This window comes from Platalea leucorodia, assembly GCF_965183815.1.
Source record: "Platalea leucorodia genome assembly, chromosome: 1".
Lineage (NCBI taxonomy): Eukaryota > Metazoa > Chordata > Aves > Pelecaniformes > Threskiornithidae > Platalea > Platalea leucorodia.
This window is the reverse complement of record NC_138823.1, coordinates 23,658,339-23,680,108: the sequence shown is the minus strand read 5'-3', so window position 1 is coordinate 23,680,108 and position 21,770 is coordinate 23,658,339. Positions and strand designations below refer to the sequence as shown.

The 21,770-nt window shown below is 41.7% G+C and overlaps 1 protein-coding gene across 2 annotated transcripts in view; it reads right to left on the bottom strand.

Moving 5' to 3' along the window:
* Positions 1-363: 363 nt before the first annotated feature.
* YWHAZ (tyrosine 3-monooxygenase/tryptophan 5-monooxygenase activation protein zeta) overlaps positions 364-21,770 on the bottom strand; it is a 40,705-nt gene continuing 19,298 nt past the window's right edge. Inside the window, exons 3-10 of one of the 2 annotated variants that reach the window (XR_014228353.1) lie at positions 21,486-21,609; positions 17,486-17,649; positions 17,297-17,392; positions 13,811-13,970; positions 12,194-12,706; positions 10,491-10,785; positions 10,199-10,350; positions 364-8,812 (exon numbers count right to left, since the gene is read on the bottom strand). Coding sequence is in view for 1 of the 2 variants with exons in the window: in XM_082313787.1 (XP_082169913.1) it covers positions 13,911-13,970; positions 17,297-17,392; positions 17,486-17,649; positions 21,486-21,609 (444 nt within the window). In the remaining variant the exon portion in view is untranslated. Of the gene's footprint in view, positions 8,813-10,198; positions 10,351-10,490; positions 10,786-12,193; positions 12,707-12,921; positions 13,971-17,296; positions 17,393-17,485; positions 17,650-21,485; positions 21,610-21,770 lie in introns of those variants that run through there. The other variant, XM_082313787.1, reaches the window with a different exon arrangement.

Below are 21,770 nucleotides of genomic sequence, written 5' to 3'. Positions count from 1 at the left end.
CACATGTACTTCAGGAATTTTGGAATATTAAGAACCCCCAGAGACTCCTTTCTTCTCTCCAGTTACCATGGTTCATCTTGACAAGCAGCGATACCCCCACTTGCAGGCAGCCACTGCCAATGCCACGAGCTTTGGGGAGCCATTAGGGCAAGCAGGAACAATCCCATGTTGCTTTGGGAAGAGGCACCGGAGTCCAGCTCCACAGTGGGGTTGTGGTGGGTGAAGTGTTTTAAGAAAAACCATCACGGTGCAATGGAAACCGAATTAACTCCCCGCTCCCCTGTTCCCACCCCCTCTCCTGAGCTGGTAGGAGACAGCAAATGCTAGAAACTGTAAAATTCAGTTTATTCACTCTGGATCCTGACCATGTGTGATGGAAAGATTCCCAAGTTAAAACGCGCTGAGAAATGCTGTGCCCAACATTTACGATCTAAACTTGGTCTGATACAACATACTGGTATCTCCCTACAAACCTCGCTCGGCTTCTATCTCCAGCTCGTCATGGTTACAGCAGCTTACTACTAAAACCATAATATTGTGGCAAATGTTAAGAGATCTCATCTCACATTGTTTACCATCAAGTAACAGCACAACATGAGGGTGAGAGAAACTCAACCCTTTACATGTGTTGTCTATAAACAGAAAGTTCACCTTCCTCTCTCCTTAGGGGGAAAAAACGATGAAGCAATGTGCTTTTTACTGCCTAACCTAGTTTCTTTTCAGGTATAGAAAAAATTGTAAACATTTTTATGCTCAATAACTATTTGTATCTTACACAGGAGTGGAGAGCATGCAGGGCAGGATTGAGCACTGCATGACCTCTATTTCAGGCAGGAGTGCCTCATGGATGAATCAGTCTGGTTCAGGTTGTAGGTGCTCATAAAAACACACCTTTGCTCCACGGGATGGAAGAGCCGAGTACTGCATGCGGCTCTTGCAAGTCTGCAGGCTCAAGCTCTACGTGCAGGCTGCGGTTTCCTAATGGGCTGTGATCAGAACGGGTGGTCCTGCACTCCCCCGGTGTTGACGCTGGCGTCTTTGTGCCCTTGCGATCGGGGACCCCATCGAGTGAAAAATAAGGATTAGTTTTCTGCTGCATCAGTTTTCTGATTGTGAACCCACGTGAAGAGATGCATAGGATAGCCCAGTCCTCCTGGGAAAGAAACACAGCAGAACTGTAAATCTTTCCTTCCAGTGTAAACTACAGCTTTTGCCATGATTCTTCTGCTTTTTAATTGCAACATGTGCTTTCTGCCTTGTTGACCTTCCAATCCAGTTTCTCTGAAAGGCAACAGCAAGACTGATTTCAGAAACAGCTCATTCCCCGTCGGGTATGGGCCACAGCACAGCAGCAAGGACCAGCCTCCAAAACCGGAGAGAGGCCCTCTCCGATGGGTGCGTGGGGACTACGGCTCCTTTCCTTCGCGGTGAAGACGAGGTCAGGGTCCTGATGAGCACCACTCTCTGCAGATAGCATCAACGTGCTGCGGACAGCTTTGAATTAAGGATAAGAAAAACCTGCCCAGGTCACATTTGCAGGTTTCCTGAATGCTTTTTCTGCTTGAATACTTACTCTCGGCAGCTTTGCATGTCATTTCGCTTTAGTGCTCTGCTTCGTCTGTATGACAGGTTGAAACATCAAGGATTTATTAGCTGCGCAGCTCCTCTGTTTATTCAGAGATTATGATTTTGGCAAGAAATAGCTTCTTGAGGCCCCGGGGTGCCTGCGGGCACAGGGGTCACTGCAGGCAGGGCCCACAGAGAGGCACCAGCCCCGCCGAGGGGTGCTGACCTGCTCCGCTGCCCCCTGCCCCGGCCACGTAAGCACAGAAGCGAGAGAAACCTGGAGCGTTTTGCAGGAGCTTCCCGCTGCTTTCCCCACTACTTGGCAGCGAGGGAACGAGTTGTAAAAACAACAGGGTTAGGAATCTCCCTGCTCCTCAAATCGTCATCTCCAGCCACACAGAGGGTGCCCTTTCTGGGAGCTGCTCACGAGCGTTGCCAGAGCTGCCTGCTCCTGGGGACACAGACTTTTAAACACATGCAGCCTGGCATTGACGTGGGTGAAAGGGCAGCGGACAAGGCTGCACACGCAAAACAGAGTGGGCACGAGTCAGGACATGGAGGGGCAGCGCCTCTGACTTCAGCCATCAAAAACTGGGGCTCGCTTGCCTGTCAAAGGAGAGAGGGGCATCTCCAGGAGATCCAGTTTACCCTGTGTGTGTGTTAGAGAGGGTTAGTCACCCGTATAAAGGGTCCCTTTCTTTTCTGCTGGCTTTAGAGGGGGCCACAGGGATTACTACCACCCTGCACGTTGAAGCCTGCTCCTGGAGGCAGGTGGAGAGCAGGTGGAGGGGGCACTCCCACTCTGCCTTCTCCATCTACAGTCCAAGTCCAAGGGTCAGTTGCTTTACAGTTTGGCACCTTGCCCTCTTTTGTGGCTTGATGCTGAGGAATACTGTCCAGGGGTCTTTGTGCTCAAAAATGCTCCATTAGGCTGGATGGGGTGTTCAATTTGGGGAGCCTGACATCTTTCTCCTGCTACGTGACCTGGCACACCAGATGCTTGCTGTCATGAGACAAATAATGACGCTGTCCTACGAGCTAGGCAAAAAGAAAGATTACAGGTATCTCTGGACAGAAAACACACGTGGTGCCACTCGCTAAGAGAGCTCGAGTTCATTATTTACTACAGAAAGTGGAGTTTCAGTGTGGACTGCCAACAGCACTTACTTGCAGGTGCCAAGGCTTTAGTACTTGGGTCTCTGGACAATTCTCCGCCAAGGTTACGCAGCAGATGGAGCTGCCAGGCAGTCACGGACAGAGACCTGAACTCCAGCATCGCGTCCGGCCTCCGGAGGAATTCCGCAGACGGACTGAACAACAGCGGAGAGCATAAGCCCCCACGGGGCATGTGTTCTGTATGCCGCTGTAGAGCCCGGCACAGCATTTGCTGCCATTATCAACAGCACAAACATCTCCTAAGAGATTTCCCTCTTCACTCAGACAATTCTGCATCTTCTGGCAATTCTGAGAAGCAACAAACCCTTCTCTCGATGCTCCTTCCTCAGCTACAGAACAGCCAGACTTCGACACAGCATCCTCAGGCTCTCTGACAGAGATGCAGCTAAAGGTGCATGTCAGATACTTAAGAGCTACTGCTGAAAGTAACTACAAAAATACTTGTTTTTCCATCAACAACATAAGCAACATTTTGATTTTTCGGAAGGTAGATTTTACTTCTTGTTGTAATACGCCACTGAAATTGCATTAGAGTATTTGATAGCTTCTCATTTTTTTTTTTTTTTTTAATTGAGTTTTATCTTTAGATGCATATGGTGTTACCGTAAGGAGTTTAAGTCTATGACACAACTGGAAACCTTAGCACATGCCAGATGAAAGAAAAGACATAATTAAAGAGGATCTAATATCACAAAAAACAATATTACAGTCCATCCTGTAGGGCTAACAACTAAAAGAAAAATGTATCATCAGAGTGTAATAGACATTTCTTGAATCAAGAAAATGTCATCTGGCTCATCCCTCTTGGACATCTTATTTCTTCATGAAAGATACTTAATTGACTCTTTAATTTGTCCCAGGAACCTTGTTAGGGAGAGTGTGATGTAGCTTTTGCTCAGTACGTGGCATAAAGTCTGCTCCAAATTACAGCTTACATTTCTTCAAACACATCTGTGATTTTCTACAAGTTTTAAATGACATCTTGAAGTTTCTTGGTTGAATAATAAATGTTTTAATCAAGCATTTCAATTAAAAGATCTCTTATATGAATTCAAGTCAAACCTGGCAGCCCTGCAGACTGAAGTCCATTCTTCAGACAGGGAATAGGAGCAGGAGCAAGGCAGGCAACCACCTTGAATTTCTCTGCCAACGTCTCAGCTGTGACCTTTAGGGACAGCTTTTAGGGACAGAGGAGAGTTTAGGCTTCCTCATTATCCTTCCAAGAAAATCTGATTTCCTATTATCATACCACAAAACCTAGAGAGCACCAATGACAGACGGCGTGATGGCAGCAGAGAAAGAGCTGGCCTCTTTGGCTGGCCCTTGATGGACAAACTTTGTCATCGCCAGTCTGCACTGGATGCCTGCGGGCAATCCATCCGGCCCCTTGGAGGTTTGTCACTCGCAATGCCTTCTCAAGCGGAGGAGGACCTGACAGGCAGATGAAGGAGGTTGGTCACATCATCTTCCCAGGTTCAAATGAACTGAATTTCCAGGGAACCATTTTGGAATACTGCATCACTGATGATGATGATGGCCACAAACTTATCCTCTCCCGACGGCTCAGAACTGGCTCTCCATTTCACTTGTTGACTTGTCATTCATACCGTCAGCCTCAGATGGGATTTTCATGTTCCAAAGCTTTAATGACCATAATGTGTCACCTGACTAATCTGCAAAAATGACTCGGGCGTCCATTGTATCAGCCTGCGGGAAGGAGATCTTCACAGCTTCGTCCCTGAAACTAGTTTGTCCAGTGCTTCAGAGAAGCAAGTCGCAGATGGGGATTCAGCCCTCAGAGCACTGCCACGTTCAGCACCAGTTGCTAAACACACGTGTTGCCCCGTCAAGACGCTCATAGAGACAGGAAAGCAGCACAGCTTGAAAGTCAGGTGCAGCATAGGACAGAGACGCTGAGCTCTTGAACTTCTTTGGGGAAGAAGATTCATTTTCATTTTGCAACAAAATACCATATATACAGTATTACCAGAAGAAAGTGAACGGACAATTCAGTAATTGGCTATCTTGTTTCATCCATTTGATAGGGAAAAGGAAAAAAAAAGAAAAATCTCAAAATTCAGAGACAAAAAAATCCACATATTTTTAGTCTGAGTGAAGTTTCTTAAGAAAACTTCTTGGCTGAAACCACCACAGCAACTTCTTTTTCACTTCCCTTTGTTATCAATCCCAATGTATTAGCGGGATAAAGGAGAAGGTGAGTCATGAATCACCTTGGCTCTTTAGAGGTATGAGGCACAATCTGGTGAGGCTGCAAACTCATCACAAACTTCATGACTGTGATCATTGAAAGCCACCCTTCCCCTCCACACATACATTTTCTGCCACCACCAAATGTTCATCTAGGTATCCATTTTAGCCTTTCACTTCACTGTCAGGTGGTATCCCTAATTAAGCCCATTTTGACTGGAAGGCATCTTGGATCCATCCTTTACATTTCCATGGGTTTGGAACATGAGGTACTATCAAAATATTTAACAAGTGACTTCTCTGGAGATTTTTTTCCCCCATTATTATTATATTTGGGTTGGACATTAGGAAAAGGTTCTTCACCCAGAGGGTGGTGGAGCACTGGAACAGGCTCCCAGGGAGGCAGTCACGGCACCAAGCCTGACAACATTCAAGAAGCAATTGGACAACGCCCTCAGACACATGGTATGAATTTGGGGGTTGTCCTATGCAGGGACAGGAGTTGGACTCGATGATCGTTGTGGGTCCCTTCCAACTCAGGATATTCTATGATTCTATGATTATTACTATGTTTATCCCACCATAGAAAGATTCTCCACTGCATCCCAACCATCAGATCTATTTTCTTCCTCTCCTTGAAAATCCATCAGTCCTTTCACTTTCTGCTTGCTTAATTCCACACCTCTCTCCCAATCTGCTTAACACCCCCTTAACCTTCCTGGCTTCTTTTGTCCACCCTGGCAGTTGCTCCCGACAGCAGGAGCGGTGGCAGGCAGGGAATTGCCTCTGCTCTGCAGCTGGGATGCAGTCAGGTGGGTGGCAGGCAGGTAGCTCCTACATGATGGCTGGAGATTGCCCTCGGCTTGTACACACTGCAATTGGGAATGTCAAGTCTTGATTTTACTTTGCAAGCGTATTGAAAGCCTTGGGCCTTGTATATATGGCAGATTCAAGAGCAGGGAAGAATTATTGCTGGTGCGTATTATATCACTGTAACAGTCACTGAAGCAAAACCCCCCTTTGCTGACCAGCCCCTCGGGATAATAATTTTGAGCTCCTGCAGTAATGGAAAAGGAGAGACTGTTGAGCTTGTGATGATATGCCCCAGTGCTCATCAGGCACTGGCAGGTTTTTTAGTTAAGAAAAATCAAAATCGGTTAGGCACTTCCTTTAAAACCCTGATCTGTGCAGGATTCGGTATCTTCACTCTGATGATGATGTCATTTTACAGGTTTCCCTATGACCTTAATTGTGACCGGAATTTCTACTGGGGATACCAGTACAACCAAAACCAAATCTTAATCAAAATATCATCATAGTTTGTTAAGTAACACAGGCCTGACATATGCTTAACATATAAATTCTTAATTTAGAAAGAGGCAGGGAAAAAAGAAAAAAAGATGCAAGTCTAACTCTGCTTCTCTCTGAAGGTCACATTTAATGAACCTGATCCCGTTTTGCAAAAGTCCAGACCATTTTTCTAGGTCACGTTCCATCTAAAAATTCTCATTTGTCAAGTCCACGTGTGAACACTTTGCAAAACACCTCTCAGTCCTACAAAATGGCAGGGTCCCACTGAACATGCTGCTCTATCGTCCTCACCAAAACGCTCCGAGGGCTGGCTCGGAAGTTGGGTCGTGTAATCTATGTGCTTTGAGGTTAGATTCTTGCTGCCTCACTTCCCTATCTCTCTCAGCACGTCTGCTTACTTCCTTTTGTTGTAGTCTTGTTATTAGCATTTTCTTTGCTCACCTCATCAAAGTATCCGTTTGCCTTCTTTGTAGAATTATTATTTATCTTCCAGAATACATAACGCCACAGACTTATCTTCATAATGTTTATAAGTAAGCTATTTCTATAGTCCCAGCTGTGCAACCTTCTGTTTTGTTGGGGGTTTAGCACACAATGAATTTCAAGCCTGACAAAAGAGACTGGGAAAAGATGGAGAGTACACAAGATTTGCTATGCAAAACTTACACTTCTTTAATACTACTGATGGGCAGCAGGATGTAAAACCCATCCTTATGCCTTGGCAGGTCAGGACTAAAGTTCAAGCTATGCTAGAATTGCAGACTGACCATCAACCTGCTTTGTCTTGGAGGAAATCACTCATTGCTGATGTTTGCCGCTTTAGGTAATAGACTTACACTTCTGTTTTCCTGCTATTAAAAGGTAAGCACTTTGCTTCAGTAATGGAGTAATTTTTCGCTCTAGTATAAGAGCCTGCCACCCCTTCATGGCCATTGCTCATGGACACGTGGCAGGATGAGAACGAAGGAGGTGAACGGTCTGGGTTCACACTGAAATGTGAAGCATCATCTAGCTTGGGTGAAATCTCAGCTACAAGCATTAAGGAGGTAACCCGTCTCTGAACAGAATTGTGAAGCCGAGTACAGAAACGCTGTCAGGTCTCAAAACACACATACAGATGTTTTGCTGAAGTTTAGTGTTTTCTCTGCAAAGCCTACAGCCCGTCACCTCTGGTTGTCCCAGGACACATTAAGCAACCAACAGGCAACGGTACACCCTTATCTTTGGTCAGAAAAATTCTCATTCGTGAAATGCCACTTGCTGGCAATCCAGAGACAACCTCACTGACCTAGAAGGGTTCTCCCGTTCCTTTTGGTAGCAGGAGTTGGAATTAGATATGCTGATGCTAAATGGCTTAGCATTAACAGCAAAACAGCTTAACTCCCCTGTCCCAGAAGGTTAAACTATAATGAGCCTCTTAAAAAACGCTCAGTGCAATGGACAAGCACTAGGCTTTGCAGCACAAGGCCGGGGATCGGTCTTCCGCTCCGCTTGCTGTGTGGCTATACAGCCAGCAGAAAGAGTGAGTCCAGACCAGAACATTTCTAAGTATTACTTTTGAAACGTAAAGAAATAAAATTATCAAATTTAGATTTAAAGAAATAACCTGATGGAATGAAAATTTGACATTCATCTGTGCGTAAGGATATTTTACCATGATAAGGATTTATATTTAAAGAATTCTTTCCTCTTTAAGGATCTTAAAAAATCCAGCAGCTTGGGACTTGGCTTTGCAAATTCACATGTGTTGACAAGCTGTTGTGTCTGCCCTACAAGCCACCCGGGGTCCACGCAGGCTTGCCGGTCTGCCGGGGATGGTCTGCTGTGATGGCAGCTCAAGTGCATGATACTTCGATTTTATGCAGACAGCTCTCTAATCTACAGCAGTAGTGGCATTGTAAATGAATGCTTCCGATACGCAGATATCGCTTTACTCACCACAAATATGTAGATTGCCGATGAAATGCTCCAGCTTTAAAGCACTACAGCGCAGCTTATACAATGGACCAGGATTAAACGCAAGGAGAAGAAAGAACATGGAGCAAGCAGAGGCAGTAAGGGAGAAACTGCTCCTACCAAAACCAATGTTTCTTGTCAGGCAAGAAATGGCTGGTCAACAGAAATCATTTGCTAAGTTGCTTCAGGGAAGCACATCTCTAGTAAGAAAGAAAACAAAACCCACCCACTCTAAGAAAGAAAAAAACAACAAAAGAAAGGTAGCCTACGGTTAAAAATACTTATTTTCTTTGACTATTTTCCAAGCCCTTGTAAAGACAAGCCCCGGACATGTAATCCAGGGCATGACATATTTGAAGTTCTGTCCTTGAAACCTTTTCTTTTTGCCCTCTTCCTCCCAGTCAAGAGTCACATGAAGTAATGGGTCTGCAATGAATTGCAGCATTCCAGATCTGCATCCAGGAGTTGAGTTCAGGGGCCCCGTGTGTTTCATTTTCCTTCAAGGCTACTTTCAGCCACTACAATCTGGTAAGGTCTGGAGGTTTTGCCAGTAGGGCTAAGCATCTATCTAAGCAGCTGCATTAGAAAAAGTTTCCTTAAAAAAAAAAAAAAAAAAATTTTCTGCAGAACAGCTCTACCAGAAAGTTCTCCAAACATGTCTAAAACTGCCCTGCTCACTGCAAGAACCTTGGATGTTCCAAAAATGTGGGCTCCTGAGAGGCCAAGCAAAACTGCATGGCTTGCACAGTGAACCTCTGAAGCCCTTAGAAACTCCTACTTCCAAGCCATAATTGTTGCTGTATTTTGCCTAGGAACAGAATCTGAAATCACCATTTTCTCTCTAGTTCTAAAAAAGCAATTTGCTACATAGCATGATTGACCTGGCTCTACCCCGTATGTATTTCACTGCTAATAACTGCTAGCCCGCTGGAAAATGGGTGGATGCATCCCTCATCTAAAGGCGGAGGTAAGGGCTGCGTAGCTACAGCCTCACCCCGTGACCCAAGAGTCCTCCTGCACCAGCTACATCTCCAAAGCAAATCTACACCTCTAAACCAGTTCATTGTGTTTCAAGCACCCATTGAAAGACTGCTGTGCTTTGCATCTACTGAAGCTCCCCGTCAGCCTCGCTGAGAAGATAACTTGACCTACAACTCAAACAACTAATGATAATGCAAAGTGCTGACTCCAGTCAAATCACACCAACCCCAGGGGATCTCTCACCCTGAGACCGAACGAGGAGAGCAGCCTCAGCTTTTCTGCTTTCGGCTGGAAACTGAATTATATGGGATAGGAAGTCTTTGGAGCACTATCCTGTCACTCATCTGTCAAAAGCAGAGCTTGGGGACAGCGAGGTGCAATGTAAAAAACAGAGAATTGAGCTTAATTTTCTGGATTCATATTGGAGATGTCTCTTGTCATGAATATTTCTGATTTTTTTAAAAAGCAGGTAGTTGTTATGGCAATTAGCACTTGGCAGGTTTAAATTTTTTTTTTTGGTTATTTCAGACTAGGCTACAAAAGGATAGAAAAAAGGGAGAAGAATCCTTAAAGCAAATGATTTTGTTACATTAAACCAGAAGAATAAAGGAATCGAGCAACCTTTACTGCGTAATTCTTAACCTCACGAGCGGAAAAGCATGCTTGGGTCTTAATCCTCACAACTAGCAGCTCCTACTACTACAGCTGACAGGTAATACTGATTTTTTTAAGGATGGGGTAAGCAAAAAATTATTTTCAGTTATATCCACAAGATTAATGCAAGGCGTTTGAATACAGCTCAAAGGCTACAGCGATTGTTTAGAACAGTTCTCACTTTCAACAGGTTCCTTACAGGAGTTTTGAGGCACCTCACCACATCAGTAGCAAGCAATTTTCCCTCTTTGAAAGGGTACTTTGCCTAACCATTTTCAGAAAGGCTGGGATTGCCTATCTTCCACCAACTTTTAACTGCACCTTGCAAGAAAATAAAGCTACTTACCATAAAAAAAACCCAAGAGAGAGTTGGGAATAGAGGCTAAATCTCGACTTCCAATACATTTTCTTATCCATAGGGCTGTCCTTCCTTCCGTCCCTCCTCTGTTCAGAATCTGGAAATACCAGCCTGCCAGGATCTCGGCGAGATGTAAATTGCTGGAAATGAGGAAGCGTACCCAGTCACACGCTGCCAGCCGCACCGACGGCCTGCCAACAGAAGGCGTAGCTCGTTCAGCTACCTGCCTTCCAAAAGGACCTGAAGCAAAAGGCAAGGTGAGTAAGAGGTAGGTGCTAACCGGGCTGTCAGAGGCTGCTTCTGCAGCATCTCCAAGTTGCATCTTTGAAGTTTCTGCATGCCCACGTTGTCATTCTGGAAGTCCTCCCCTCCAGGAGCACGAGGCTGGTTAAACAGCCCCAACCTCTCCTTGTGTCGCCCCTGCGCCGCCCCGTCCGTGGTTCGTAAGCGCTACGCAGGGCCCGCAGAAAGAGCGCTCCGTATCGCAAACGCCTGCCGCGCCACTGCCGCGCCACAGGCTCCAACGATGCAAGGTCCCCGTCAGCCTCTTCTGCTCAACAAAGCAGGGGACGACCCTGCAGAACGGGATAGGCACCGTGTGAAGCAACACTGCCACGTTTTAGCAGGGTCTTCAATGCCAGAAAAAAAAAGACTAAAAATACATGAAAATATGCTAGTAATAAGAGGAGGCTGATAACTCAATACAGGAATTCTTTTCATGACCCAATACCGTAGATCACTCTAGTGGAGGAATGGGGGAAATGAAGACTCAGGGGTGAAGCTTCTGTGATATTTAAAACATCAGCTCAGGTACTGAAATAAGAGAAGGCTTTCTTTAAAAAAAAAAAAAGAAACAAAAACACACAACAAAAAAACCCCAAAACACACCACACCAAAAGAATCCAATTACCTCCTATGCAAAGATACCTTCATACTTTGTGTTTAAAGGAACAAGAGTAAAATATTTCTTATACTATATTCCGCCAGTCTTCATTTGATTATGTGCTTTTTAATTTTCAGTAATACCTTGATTTCTCCAGGTACGTGGAATAATTTTACAGAACCCGATTAACTCAAAACTTTCTTAAACAGTTGGATAAAGGTTAAAAAAAAAAAAAAAAAAAGGCATTTTCAGCCCACATTATTTCATATAGCTGAAATTTAAACGTTTAGAGTAAAACAGTTTACCATGCAAGTTGAAAGTCAAATCCTTTCAATAAGGGGAGCAGGCAACATCTTCATTGAAGCCTTTCTACGAGGCAGAACTCGCATTTGCTATAGAGTGAGCTATGGTCTTCCCTTTCTAAAGTGGATCCAATATCCCCAAAGGAATTTTTTAGTCATGGTCTGCCAACTTGCATTGCTTCCAGACTGGAATGTAGCCCTTTGTTTTGTAAATGTATTTGATTACTGCTTTTTCCTTTTGACAAATGCTTTCATGTACTAAAGAAGTCATTGTTACTTTTTTCAGTGGTAATTGAGGGATATACTGAGTTCTCCCTTAGAAAGCCTCATTAACCTTTGCACTCCATATTCTTCCCTTCTTCCTGTTCCTAATCAGATTCTAATTTTTATTACCTATTATAACAGATTATTAGCTTTCAACTCTAGGAATGGTGACTAGTGTCCCTAACTACTTTTTTAAGGTTTAAGATTATCCTACCCACCTTTTCTACCCATCTCGATCCTTAAATTCTGGGACAAAGGGCTCAGCTGAGAAATCTCCATTTCATCGCATTCCAAATGCAATCATCGTATGTATTTTAACATTTTTTTTTTTAAATACAAGAAAAAGCCTATACTGAACTAAAAAGTCAGACCTGTAACTTGCTTAAGTCCACTGCACGTGCAAAAGGCTAAGGCAATGGAGTTCACCTTGAGTGACTTGGTTCATCTTATTCTTCCAGGTATCAGATTAACTTGATGACACCAAGATAACTTTTTCACCCAAATAAAAGGTATCTAAAACTAGAAAATACTTACACTGTGCTTACAGGTGCAGCTCAGTCAAGAAAAAGGTCACTCAAGCTTCCCTTATGTTGACTACATAAATACAACAAGAATATTTTAATACAGTTCAGTTCTTTCCCAAGTCTCAGTTCTTGACAGAGATGCAATACTGTTTGAAAATTAGTCTCCATTTCCCCGTAATTATTTCAGTTTCAAACCAAGTTATCTACAAATACCGTAGTTATTCTGTGAATGCCATCAGCGCAGACCTCACTGGGGACGACGAAAGGAAGAGCACCGTTACTCTGGGGAGCCTTTCCACAAACGGAGTTGTGGTGTCTGAACTCTCTGGACTCTAGAGAGGCTCCTGCTCAGTTCTCCTTTAGAGAGCTAACAGCAGCAAGCTATGGGTTTCCATATAACTAGACCTATTCCGAACGTCAGCTCTTAAAGAACTTGGTGTGCCTTTTCCTGTAAGTCTGGGGACCATATGTTTGTTAAGGTATCTCCAGAGTACCAGCTGGACAGCCAGAAAGCTGTAGGCACCTAGAAGTTGTAAATTAATTCATTAGAGCAATCTTAAAATCAGATATTAAACATTCAACCTTGAATTCCCTGAAATTAACTAAATGCCTAAATGTGTATTAAGATTTTCCATAATAAAAATACTGTCATACTGAATTTGTGTATAATACTGCCATTACTCTAAAAGGTGTGGGAAGACAGATCACATGAAATCTACACCAAAGGTAGTTGAAAAGTCCATTCATAAAACTTTTATTCCACTTACATCAACTTAATACACATGTTCTGAACAGTTATGCTTGGATTGTTCATGAAAATTTCATAAGACATTAAACAAAGCTAGCCATCATCTCAAGTTATTTCCCTGTTAACTATTTTTACAGCACATGCATGTTAGGCAAGTATCAAAAAAAAAATCACAAAAGCAAAAAACCTAAAAAAGTTAAATACATGGGTTTTTGTTTTACTGCTGTGCTCGATATACAGTGTCATTATGGATATCAAGCAATTAATTTTTTACTGCATCTTTACTTGTACATTTGTTCTTAGGTTGCTTAAACCATTTAAATACAAATAAAATGTGTAGCAAAAATAATGAAAGCAACAGCAGGTAACTTTACAAATAATGGAATGTGAACCGTTTCTCTGTCCTTCTCTAGAGAAAGTTGACTGGGTTATCAAACTGTCTTAAGGAACACTTCAGCTGCAATCAAAGATGTACACTTGATTGGTATATTCCACAGATTTCACATGTTGACTTGACATGCAATATCTATGGGACATCAGTTTATTCACAGCCATGTGTGCTCCAGCTTGAATATTCATGCTAACTACACCTGTGGCTGCAACTGATTATCCCTTTTTTCCATCATGACAGACCAATATGCAAAAGCAGTCGTCTTTGCTTGACATAGAAAGCTGTTTTAACACTGGCCTTGTGGGAAGCCACAATGTACCAAAAGTACTATGCCAAACATGTAAAACTTGTACAAAAATTTCACAACCCTATATTGGCCACCTCAGATGAAAACAGGTAAGTTCCCCAAATGTTAACTGGCTCTATTCCCCTAATATTAAACAAAACCACATGGGAAATATAGAAATCCAAATAGAAGTAACATAAACCTGTCAAATCGTAAACAAAAACTATTTGTGGGACAGCATGGATGACAAATGGTCTACTGTGTAAATTTCAGAATGAGGCAGACGGAAGTTGGAAGGCTGGTTAATTCTCCCCTCCTTCTCCTGCTTCGGCTTCATCTCCTTGGGTATCCGATGTCCACAACTGGTTAAGAAAGAAAACAGAGTAAAAAATAGGTAAGATATTAACATTTATGACTAATGATTTATAAGGAATTATTAGAAAGGAAGCCTACTACTTCAATAATAATTTTATAAGAGGTCCTACTAAGCGCCACGGGGGGGGAAAAAAAGCACACATTAACATGAATTCTTGGCTATTACTTCTACCCAAGACAAAACGGAAATCCAGTCCCGGGTGCCCCAAGCCTACGCTACATTTAACGAGGAAGTTCATGAACAGTCAAAACCAAATTCTCATATCCACAAGGCTCACTAAAATACGACTACAAGCAGGCAAGAATCAGACCTACAGAACAGATACATGAGAATCAGGAACTAAGAATATTTGGTTTCCTGTGGATCTCTACCTTCTCCTCAAGTGAGCTTTATGCATCTTTCTGAAGGAGGAGCTTCAGTAAAGGTCTCTCTCCACATCCAACACTGGAGTGAATGCTACCTTTTCTTCAAAATAGGCATCTGAAGTTTTTTGGTTTTTTAAAAAACAACATTATTTCACCAAAATCTCTATCCCTTGGCTCTATTCAGTCAGTCGTGCCCCCCTTCAGCAAATTCTGGAACACAGAGCTTCCAAACTTGGAGGGCAGGGCAAGGAGGGAAGAAAATCAGGCAGTATGCGCAAAAGCTTATTTTCAGCTCCATAAAATCATACTAAGGAGCCATATATCAAGATTAAGTACCAACTAAGGAAACTAAGCATCAGTTCCAGAGCAACACCCAGGGCAAAGAAATTATTTTGTGAACCAAGTATTTCGCCACGCTGGCTGCTTCCAAACTATTACCAACCCAGTATGATTTGTAATCTCTTGCTTTATAATCTCTTGCTTTATGGAGTTATAGCAGCATTAACCAAATCCTTCACGCTCCATAGCATATGGTGGTAAAACCTAAGAACAACTAATTTTCTACCTACAGTCTACTCTCTACCTACACTAAGGTCTCACACGATGCTAAAAATAAAAAACTTTAAAAAATCCATCATCAGAAACATTTTATCCTTTCCAGGAGTACAAGACAACAGAGAAACTTGCACAAGACCAGTAGCCTTGTTCTCGCTCTGAATATGATACACGATATCTGCACTAAATGTTCCTTGCTGAAGGCATTAAGCAACAAGTTAGTTTACTGGAGACAACAGCATACTCATCAATTTCTAGCCCCTGCACTACATTCTGTGCTCCTATTAGAATACAATGTTATTCTCAATTTCAGTGCTATTCTTATAAGGAATAGTAAGAACAGTTTTATTAGAATTTTATCAGAGGCTTCTATCCTAAATCCTCACCTCTGGAGTATCTACAGATATGTACATGTACATACCTTTATTCATTAAATAAAAAGGGCCTGACTGCTATGAAAGGAAGATTATCAACTGAGAGCACAGTTCAATGAATCTGCTGGGAAAAAAAAAAGCCTTAGGGGGAAGGGATGCCTTTTTTTTTTTTTTTTTTTAAAGAAGAAACAATTTCATAACAGAGCAAAGAAGGAATTATCTAGCAATTCCAGTAAAACAGATTTTGACTTGATAGATTAAACAACCCTCTGAACAATTCTCCACCTTCAGTCTCCCCGGAGAATGAACACAGACTCTTCTTTAGCCGTACAAGACTCAACGTAAAAAGAAATCAACAACTGAGGAAACTGCTCCTGCCCATAACTGATCAACGTGCTGAATCACTGTCAAAAGTCTTTGTAACAGACTTGCATAACTAGCAAAACAGACCTTTTTTACATTTATGAAATTCATTGCAGCCTTTGTCAGTCACACATACATCAAAACTCATTTTCTACCTCATGAAGTTATGGAAAAACACGGAATCAATGCACCTGTACAGGTCACGCTAAGCATTTAAGGCAAGACCTATCATCCACTCAGGAACATGGAATCCTGCAGCTGTCTACAGCTTTCTCCCTTATAACAGAAAGCTCACATCAATTATCAGGCCTGCTACCGTAATTCACACACTACAGTAGCTCAGTCCAACTTCTGCTCTTGTATGAAACAATTTGCTTTCCAACTGCTATGACAAGCTTTACATTATTTTTACTGGGAAGCTAGCAATTAAAGTCAGCTTCTATTCCTTATTTCAATACCCCTCATTCAGGGGACAGCTCTTGAGCAATCTCACTCAAGGGACAGCGCACACAGACATGGAGAGCGATGCCAACCCTGTATCTGTCTCCATTACAGAGGTTGAGAAACCTCTTCCATTTGTTTTGTAAGCAACAGCTGGAACAATCACAAGTAGTTCTTTCAGTAGTATTAAGTTGCCATTCTAGTGGAAAAGGTTCCAAGGACCAGGGAAATAAAGTCTTAGAAACCACAGCAGAAAATATGGCAACTCCAATTTTATGCAACTGTACAACTTTACTTCTAGTTATGTTAAAAGAAGCCCAGCTATTTTGTAAATGTCTCTGATACCAGATGCACAGAATGTGAACAAGGGGTTACATCTGGGGACAAGAGGCGCTTCTTATTTTTTCAGTTCTGGCTTGCAGCTCTCCCTTCCCCCCATGAAGACCCAGGAGTGAACTATGCCATTAATTACACTATTCCATGTTTGCTTACATTTACCATTTGATTTGCTTTAGATGTTATCTTTTCCAGTTTTAAAGTTCAAAGTAGGGTAAAAAAACCCCACACACAAGATGAAGATTTTGATTACTCTGACAGAGCAACACAATCTTGCTCCATAACTTACACCACAGACAGCTATGAGTCCAAGGAAAAAAAAGAATTAAGACAGTTGTTTTACGACTGACATGGAAATAGCCTGGCTAGCACTGATTCTAATTTCAGCTTTACCAAAATTAAAACCAAATAAAAAAAACCCAAACGACAGGCCCTTAAATGGACTCACTAGCTTGGTTTGTAGTTTTCATGTAAGATCTATTCCTTGCACATTCAATCACACAGAGTAAGCTATATGAAATGTGACCTAAGTTTTGGAGAGGCAAATGCGACTGTATTCTCAAATGCTGTTTAACAAAAGATAATGGCTTTGCTAGTCACAGTCCAAACTATGCCACTTAAACAAGCTAAATTCCTTGAATAAAAGAACCTGAAAAATTTGGTCAGGTTGTCATGTCAGAAGACCATGTTAATCAGCATGCAGACAAAAAAAGACTAGGCAGGAGAAAAACACATAGGTCAGACACATGATGTACTGTAAACTGATCTGTAAGTAAATGACAGACACAGCTCCACAGCTAAGAATGAACAGGACAACTCTTGAGTGCCACAAAAACCAATCCCGTTATCAACAATACGCAAACTGTAATGATACTCACTGTCAAGTTGTCTCTCAGTAACTGCATTATTAGCGTGCTGTCTTTGTATGACTCTTCACTTAATGTATCAAGTTCAGCAATTGCTTCATCAAAAGCCTAGTGTTATAAAAACAAACAACTCCATTGGCCATGCGACAAAAGGTTATGCAAATACTATAAATGGAATTTTTCCCCCCCCTTTAGACTTACCGTTTTTGCAAGGGAACAGGCTTTCTCCGGGGAATTAAGAATCTCATAATAAAACACAGAGAAGTTTAGAGCCAGACCTAATCTGATAGGATGTGTTGGCTGCATCTCCTTTTTACTGATTTCAAAAGCTTCTTGATATGCTTGTTGTGATTGCTCCACTATCCCTTTGGGGAAAAAACAAAACACACACAAAACTCACAACAAGTAATTCACATACTGTATTCAGATATACAATCAGGACTGTGTTCATGCTTGCATGAACAAAGTATGTTAAGAGTGAATGCCTGTGAATGAGCACTTTACCTCACAAGTTGCTGTTTTATGAAGATTTTACTAAACTACATTTTTAAATTATTTCAATAAAAGGAAGTCGTCATTGACCAAACCACAGCTTTGTGTCTCTTCCCGGCACCCTGTGACTACTTGTATTGACAAATGTTTGCAGCAGTTTTGTAGCTCTTAAGGAATATAAAACCGACAACCTACACGAAAAGGTACACAACTGAAGTTTTAACTACACACAGGTTTGATATAGTACCACAATTTCAATGTCTTTAAACACTGCAAAGCATTACAGATCCACATTTTAGTCACAGAATACACTGATGACTTTTGTCTATCATGCTGAACCCTTTCAGTAATAGCCATCTATTAATTCCCATTCAAATTGCTTGGCAAAGATAGTGTGGCATACCTTCACCTGAATTAATTTTTAAAAGCTTCCAACATAGTTCCATTTCCAATGTAGATATGGAAAGTATTCTTACCTAACTTAAACATTCTAGTACCTATAAACTTGAAAGTAAGTGACAAAAATTAACAATTGGTCTCTTTTTTTAAGAGATTAATCTTTTGCCATTGTCTTAACTTGTTCAATTGTATGAGTTATAAATGCCTGGCAGAAAAAAACAACTATATTGTGTATACTAAGACTGAAGAGCTCAACAATTCCTATTCTCACTGAACACACTTGAACTTATGAGCAGACTATGCCTGCACAAGTCAAAGATCACGGCCCAACACAGCCCACAAGCTGGACTATGCCCTTGATGACTGCAGGAGGCAAGAGACGCCCTAGACTGAGCACAAAGGGACCGTTGTTCCAGCCCTCTCCAAGACCGTTAATAGCATCTGAGAAAAAGGTGGGCAGGAAGTCATTCAATTCAGATGCAAAAGGATTCCAATCCTAACATTTCTGGATCAAACCAGAAATGCATCCAGCACGATCTCTGCAAGAGCACCGGTCACATATATTCAAAAACAAAGAAAGGAATTTTAGGCTAAGGACTCAAGAATACATCAGTATTTAAGTCAAAAGTAGCCAAAGTCTGAGAATAACTGAATACCAATATTCAGGATGTCTACGCAGTCTCTATTTGTTCACCTTCATGTAGTCATAAAAATTAAAGCATCGTATTGTCCTCTTCAACATGGAAGAGGGAGGACACTAACTGCACAATTATTCAACACTTTGTTCTCTCTACACTAATAACGGAGTGCTTCAGAAAAATTAGACAACTGCCATAATACCTTGCAAGTGACTACAAGTTGGTCTATTACGGTTGAGAAGAACCAGGTTTACTCTAAGTTAAATTTAGAAATAGTGAGAAGTGTTTTACTCTTCACATAATGGAAAAGTCTTAGAAAATGGCACTGTTTCTGAAAGGCAAAACGAGCAGCATGAGAAACAAGTAACTTCAAGGAATGAAGCTAGGCATTTTATTTTTTAATGATTTTTCTTTAACGTAAGTAACTTCCAAAAAGAAAAGAAAAAGGCCTGTTTTTTCTCCTTATTTGAGAAAATACAGTTACCTTTTGAGCAGTGATTCAGGGAACTTAGTGCAAAATTTGATGTATTCTGTTAATTTTTAAATCAGTCACCCAGTATAAAAAAAGTTGCAAGATTTTTAACCTTGAATTCTTTAAATACTGTTGCACAGTTCCAAAGTTCAAGGTGAAAATAGTAGGGTGAGGTACCTGCTTGACATTCCTGTCCGCTAGATTGCTGTAAGAAAACCCCAGTCGATAAAATAAACAATCTGGTTTTGGAAGATAAAAATCCAATTCCTAGAGTTGGGAGCTTTATACTGTTGCTGTATTTACTGCAAAAGGCTGAAAGAATGCTGTCCAACTAAATGGCCATTATTTCCTAAACAATAATTATCAACTGCTCTTCTTCAAGGTCACAGACAGCACACAGGAAAAGCCTGTGAGATGAAACAGTTGCGGGGAGGGGAATCTTAAGTTTAGGAGCCATAGCAACTATGAGCTAGATGGGCTTTCAACAAGTTTTCTTCATCTGGAAATCCACTAAAAACTGCTCAGCCAGGAGACTGGGTTAAATAAAAATGAACTTCAAAACCACTTTAAACAAAGATTTTCACAGTCTAATTTTAGTCTCCAACTTAATCCTCAACGGAAAAAGAAACTTTGGGACTCAAAATATTGTACTTTCTGTGCATGTGAATAGAGATTACTAAAAGGAAAATGTAATTACTTTTTGTACAATAACAGATCTAAAGTACTGGTTACACATGCAATTCTGCTGCCACCAAGATTGGGTCAGTTTGCACACAATAAAGCATCAGAAGTCAAATCAAGCCCTATTACACTAAGTCTTAGTATCTTTATGCAATTCTCTATTATCCAGCATAGCAGGGAAAATGGGCTACCCTATGTAATGCGGATTTAACACATATGCCACCAAGCTAAAGCAGACATATCTATCCCCTTGAAATTATTCCATGTCTGTTTCACCTCTATACCAAACTCAACCTAGTTTCTGGGAAGTCACGCAGACATCTTTCTATATCATACTGGGAGAGCTCATTAGCTTGAGAGCAGCACAAGGCCACAGGGGCAGCACACATTCAACAGCACCACAAGGAACCTAGTAAGTCCTACAAAAGGGCGGAGTGCTGCTGAGCATCCATCAGCTGCACAGCTGAACAGCTCTCCCATAATCCCTGAGGGTCCCAAGTCCATGTATTCAGATTGTCTGCATGCTCCCAAGCATCCCATACTTCTGCAGACTGAGTGCAGACTAAACTGAATCTGCAAGAAAATGGCTCAGGGCTAGCAGAAGTTACCAGATTGGGCTCTGTGCTGAAGCACGCTGCTCTTCAGGGCATGCTGCCACCAGTCCTAAACTGGCTCCGGGAAACAGCTTAGCACTGTTTGCAACGAGCTATATCTAAACCTAATGTGTCATTCTGAACTGAAGGTGACTGCAGGGAAACAGCATGTTGTTAGGGTGTCTCTTCAACTACAGCAGTTAAGCCACCTAACATATTCAGTGTCTTATATTAACTTTTCTACCTAAATTTAGGTGAAGGCAACTTACCTGTAATTATGACAAGCTGCTTACATGAAGATACAGAAACTTGAGCAAACAAAACATACTTGGACATTAAACTACCATGGTTATGGAAGAAATTTTCCTAACAGTAAGATTAATTTTATCAATCCTTTTCTTCTCCAGGTCATTTCTAGTCTCTTTGCTCACTGAACCTACGCAGACTTTTTGTATTCTGTAGAAATGTAGGAGAAATAGCAACCTGGTCTAGTGGAAGGTGTCTCTGCCCATGGCAGGGGGCTTGGAATTAGGTGATCTTTAAAGTCCCTTCCAAGCCAAACCATTCTATGATTCTATGAATAAGACTTCAAAATGCTACAAGACTTTGTGCCTCTACAAAGAGGTAAAAATTCAGCCAGGCAGAAGATGCATAAACCTGTACTTCAGTGATAAACCAGATGCATGCACGCCTAAGTTGGACCTGACTGAACATCTGTTCCCTGCTTCAAACGGCAGAGGTACATGGAAACTTTCACAACTCATTTGAAAGCCAACAACCTATGATTTTTCTTCAGAAAACAGGAAGCCTGTTACTAAAGAAATTTACATCCAAATCAGAATTATTCTAAAATTAGAGTCGTGTCACCACCCCACCAAAAGCAATCCAATTTGACAATATTTAGCCACAAGCTGAACATACAATACCTTTCTTGTCATCTCCAGCAGCAACCTCAGCCAAGTAACGGTAGTAGTCTCCTTTCATTTTCAAATAGAAAACTTTACTTTCTGCTTGTGAAGCATTAGGGATCAAGAACTTTTCCAACAGAGACTAAAAGAGAAACAAAGAACACAGTGTTTTGAACATACATACTTTTACAGCGTGCTGAACCAACAATTCAATTATATGACAATCTATTTCAAAGTCAAGACAGCTTTACTTTTTGCCTATTTTCTTCACATCCTACAGAGCATATTCGGCTAAGAAGAATG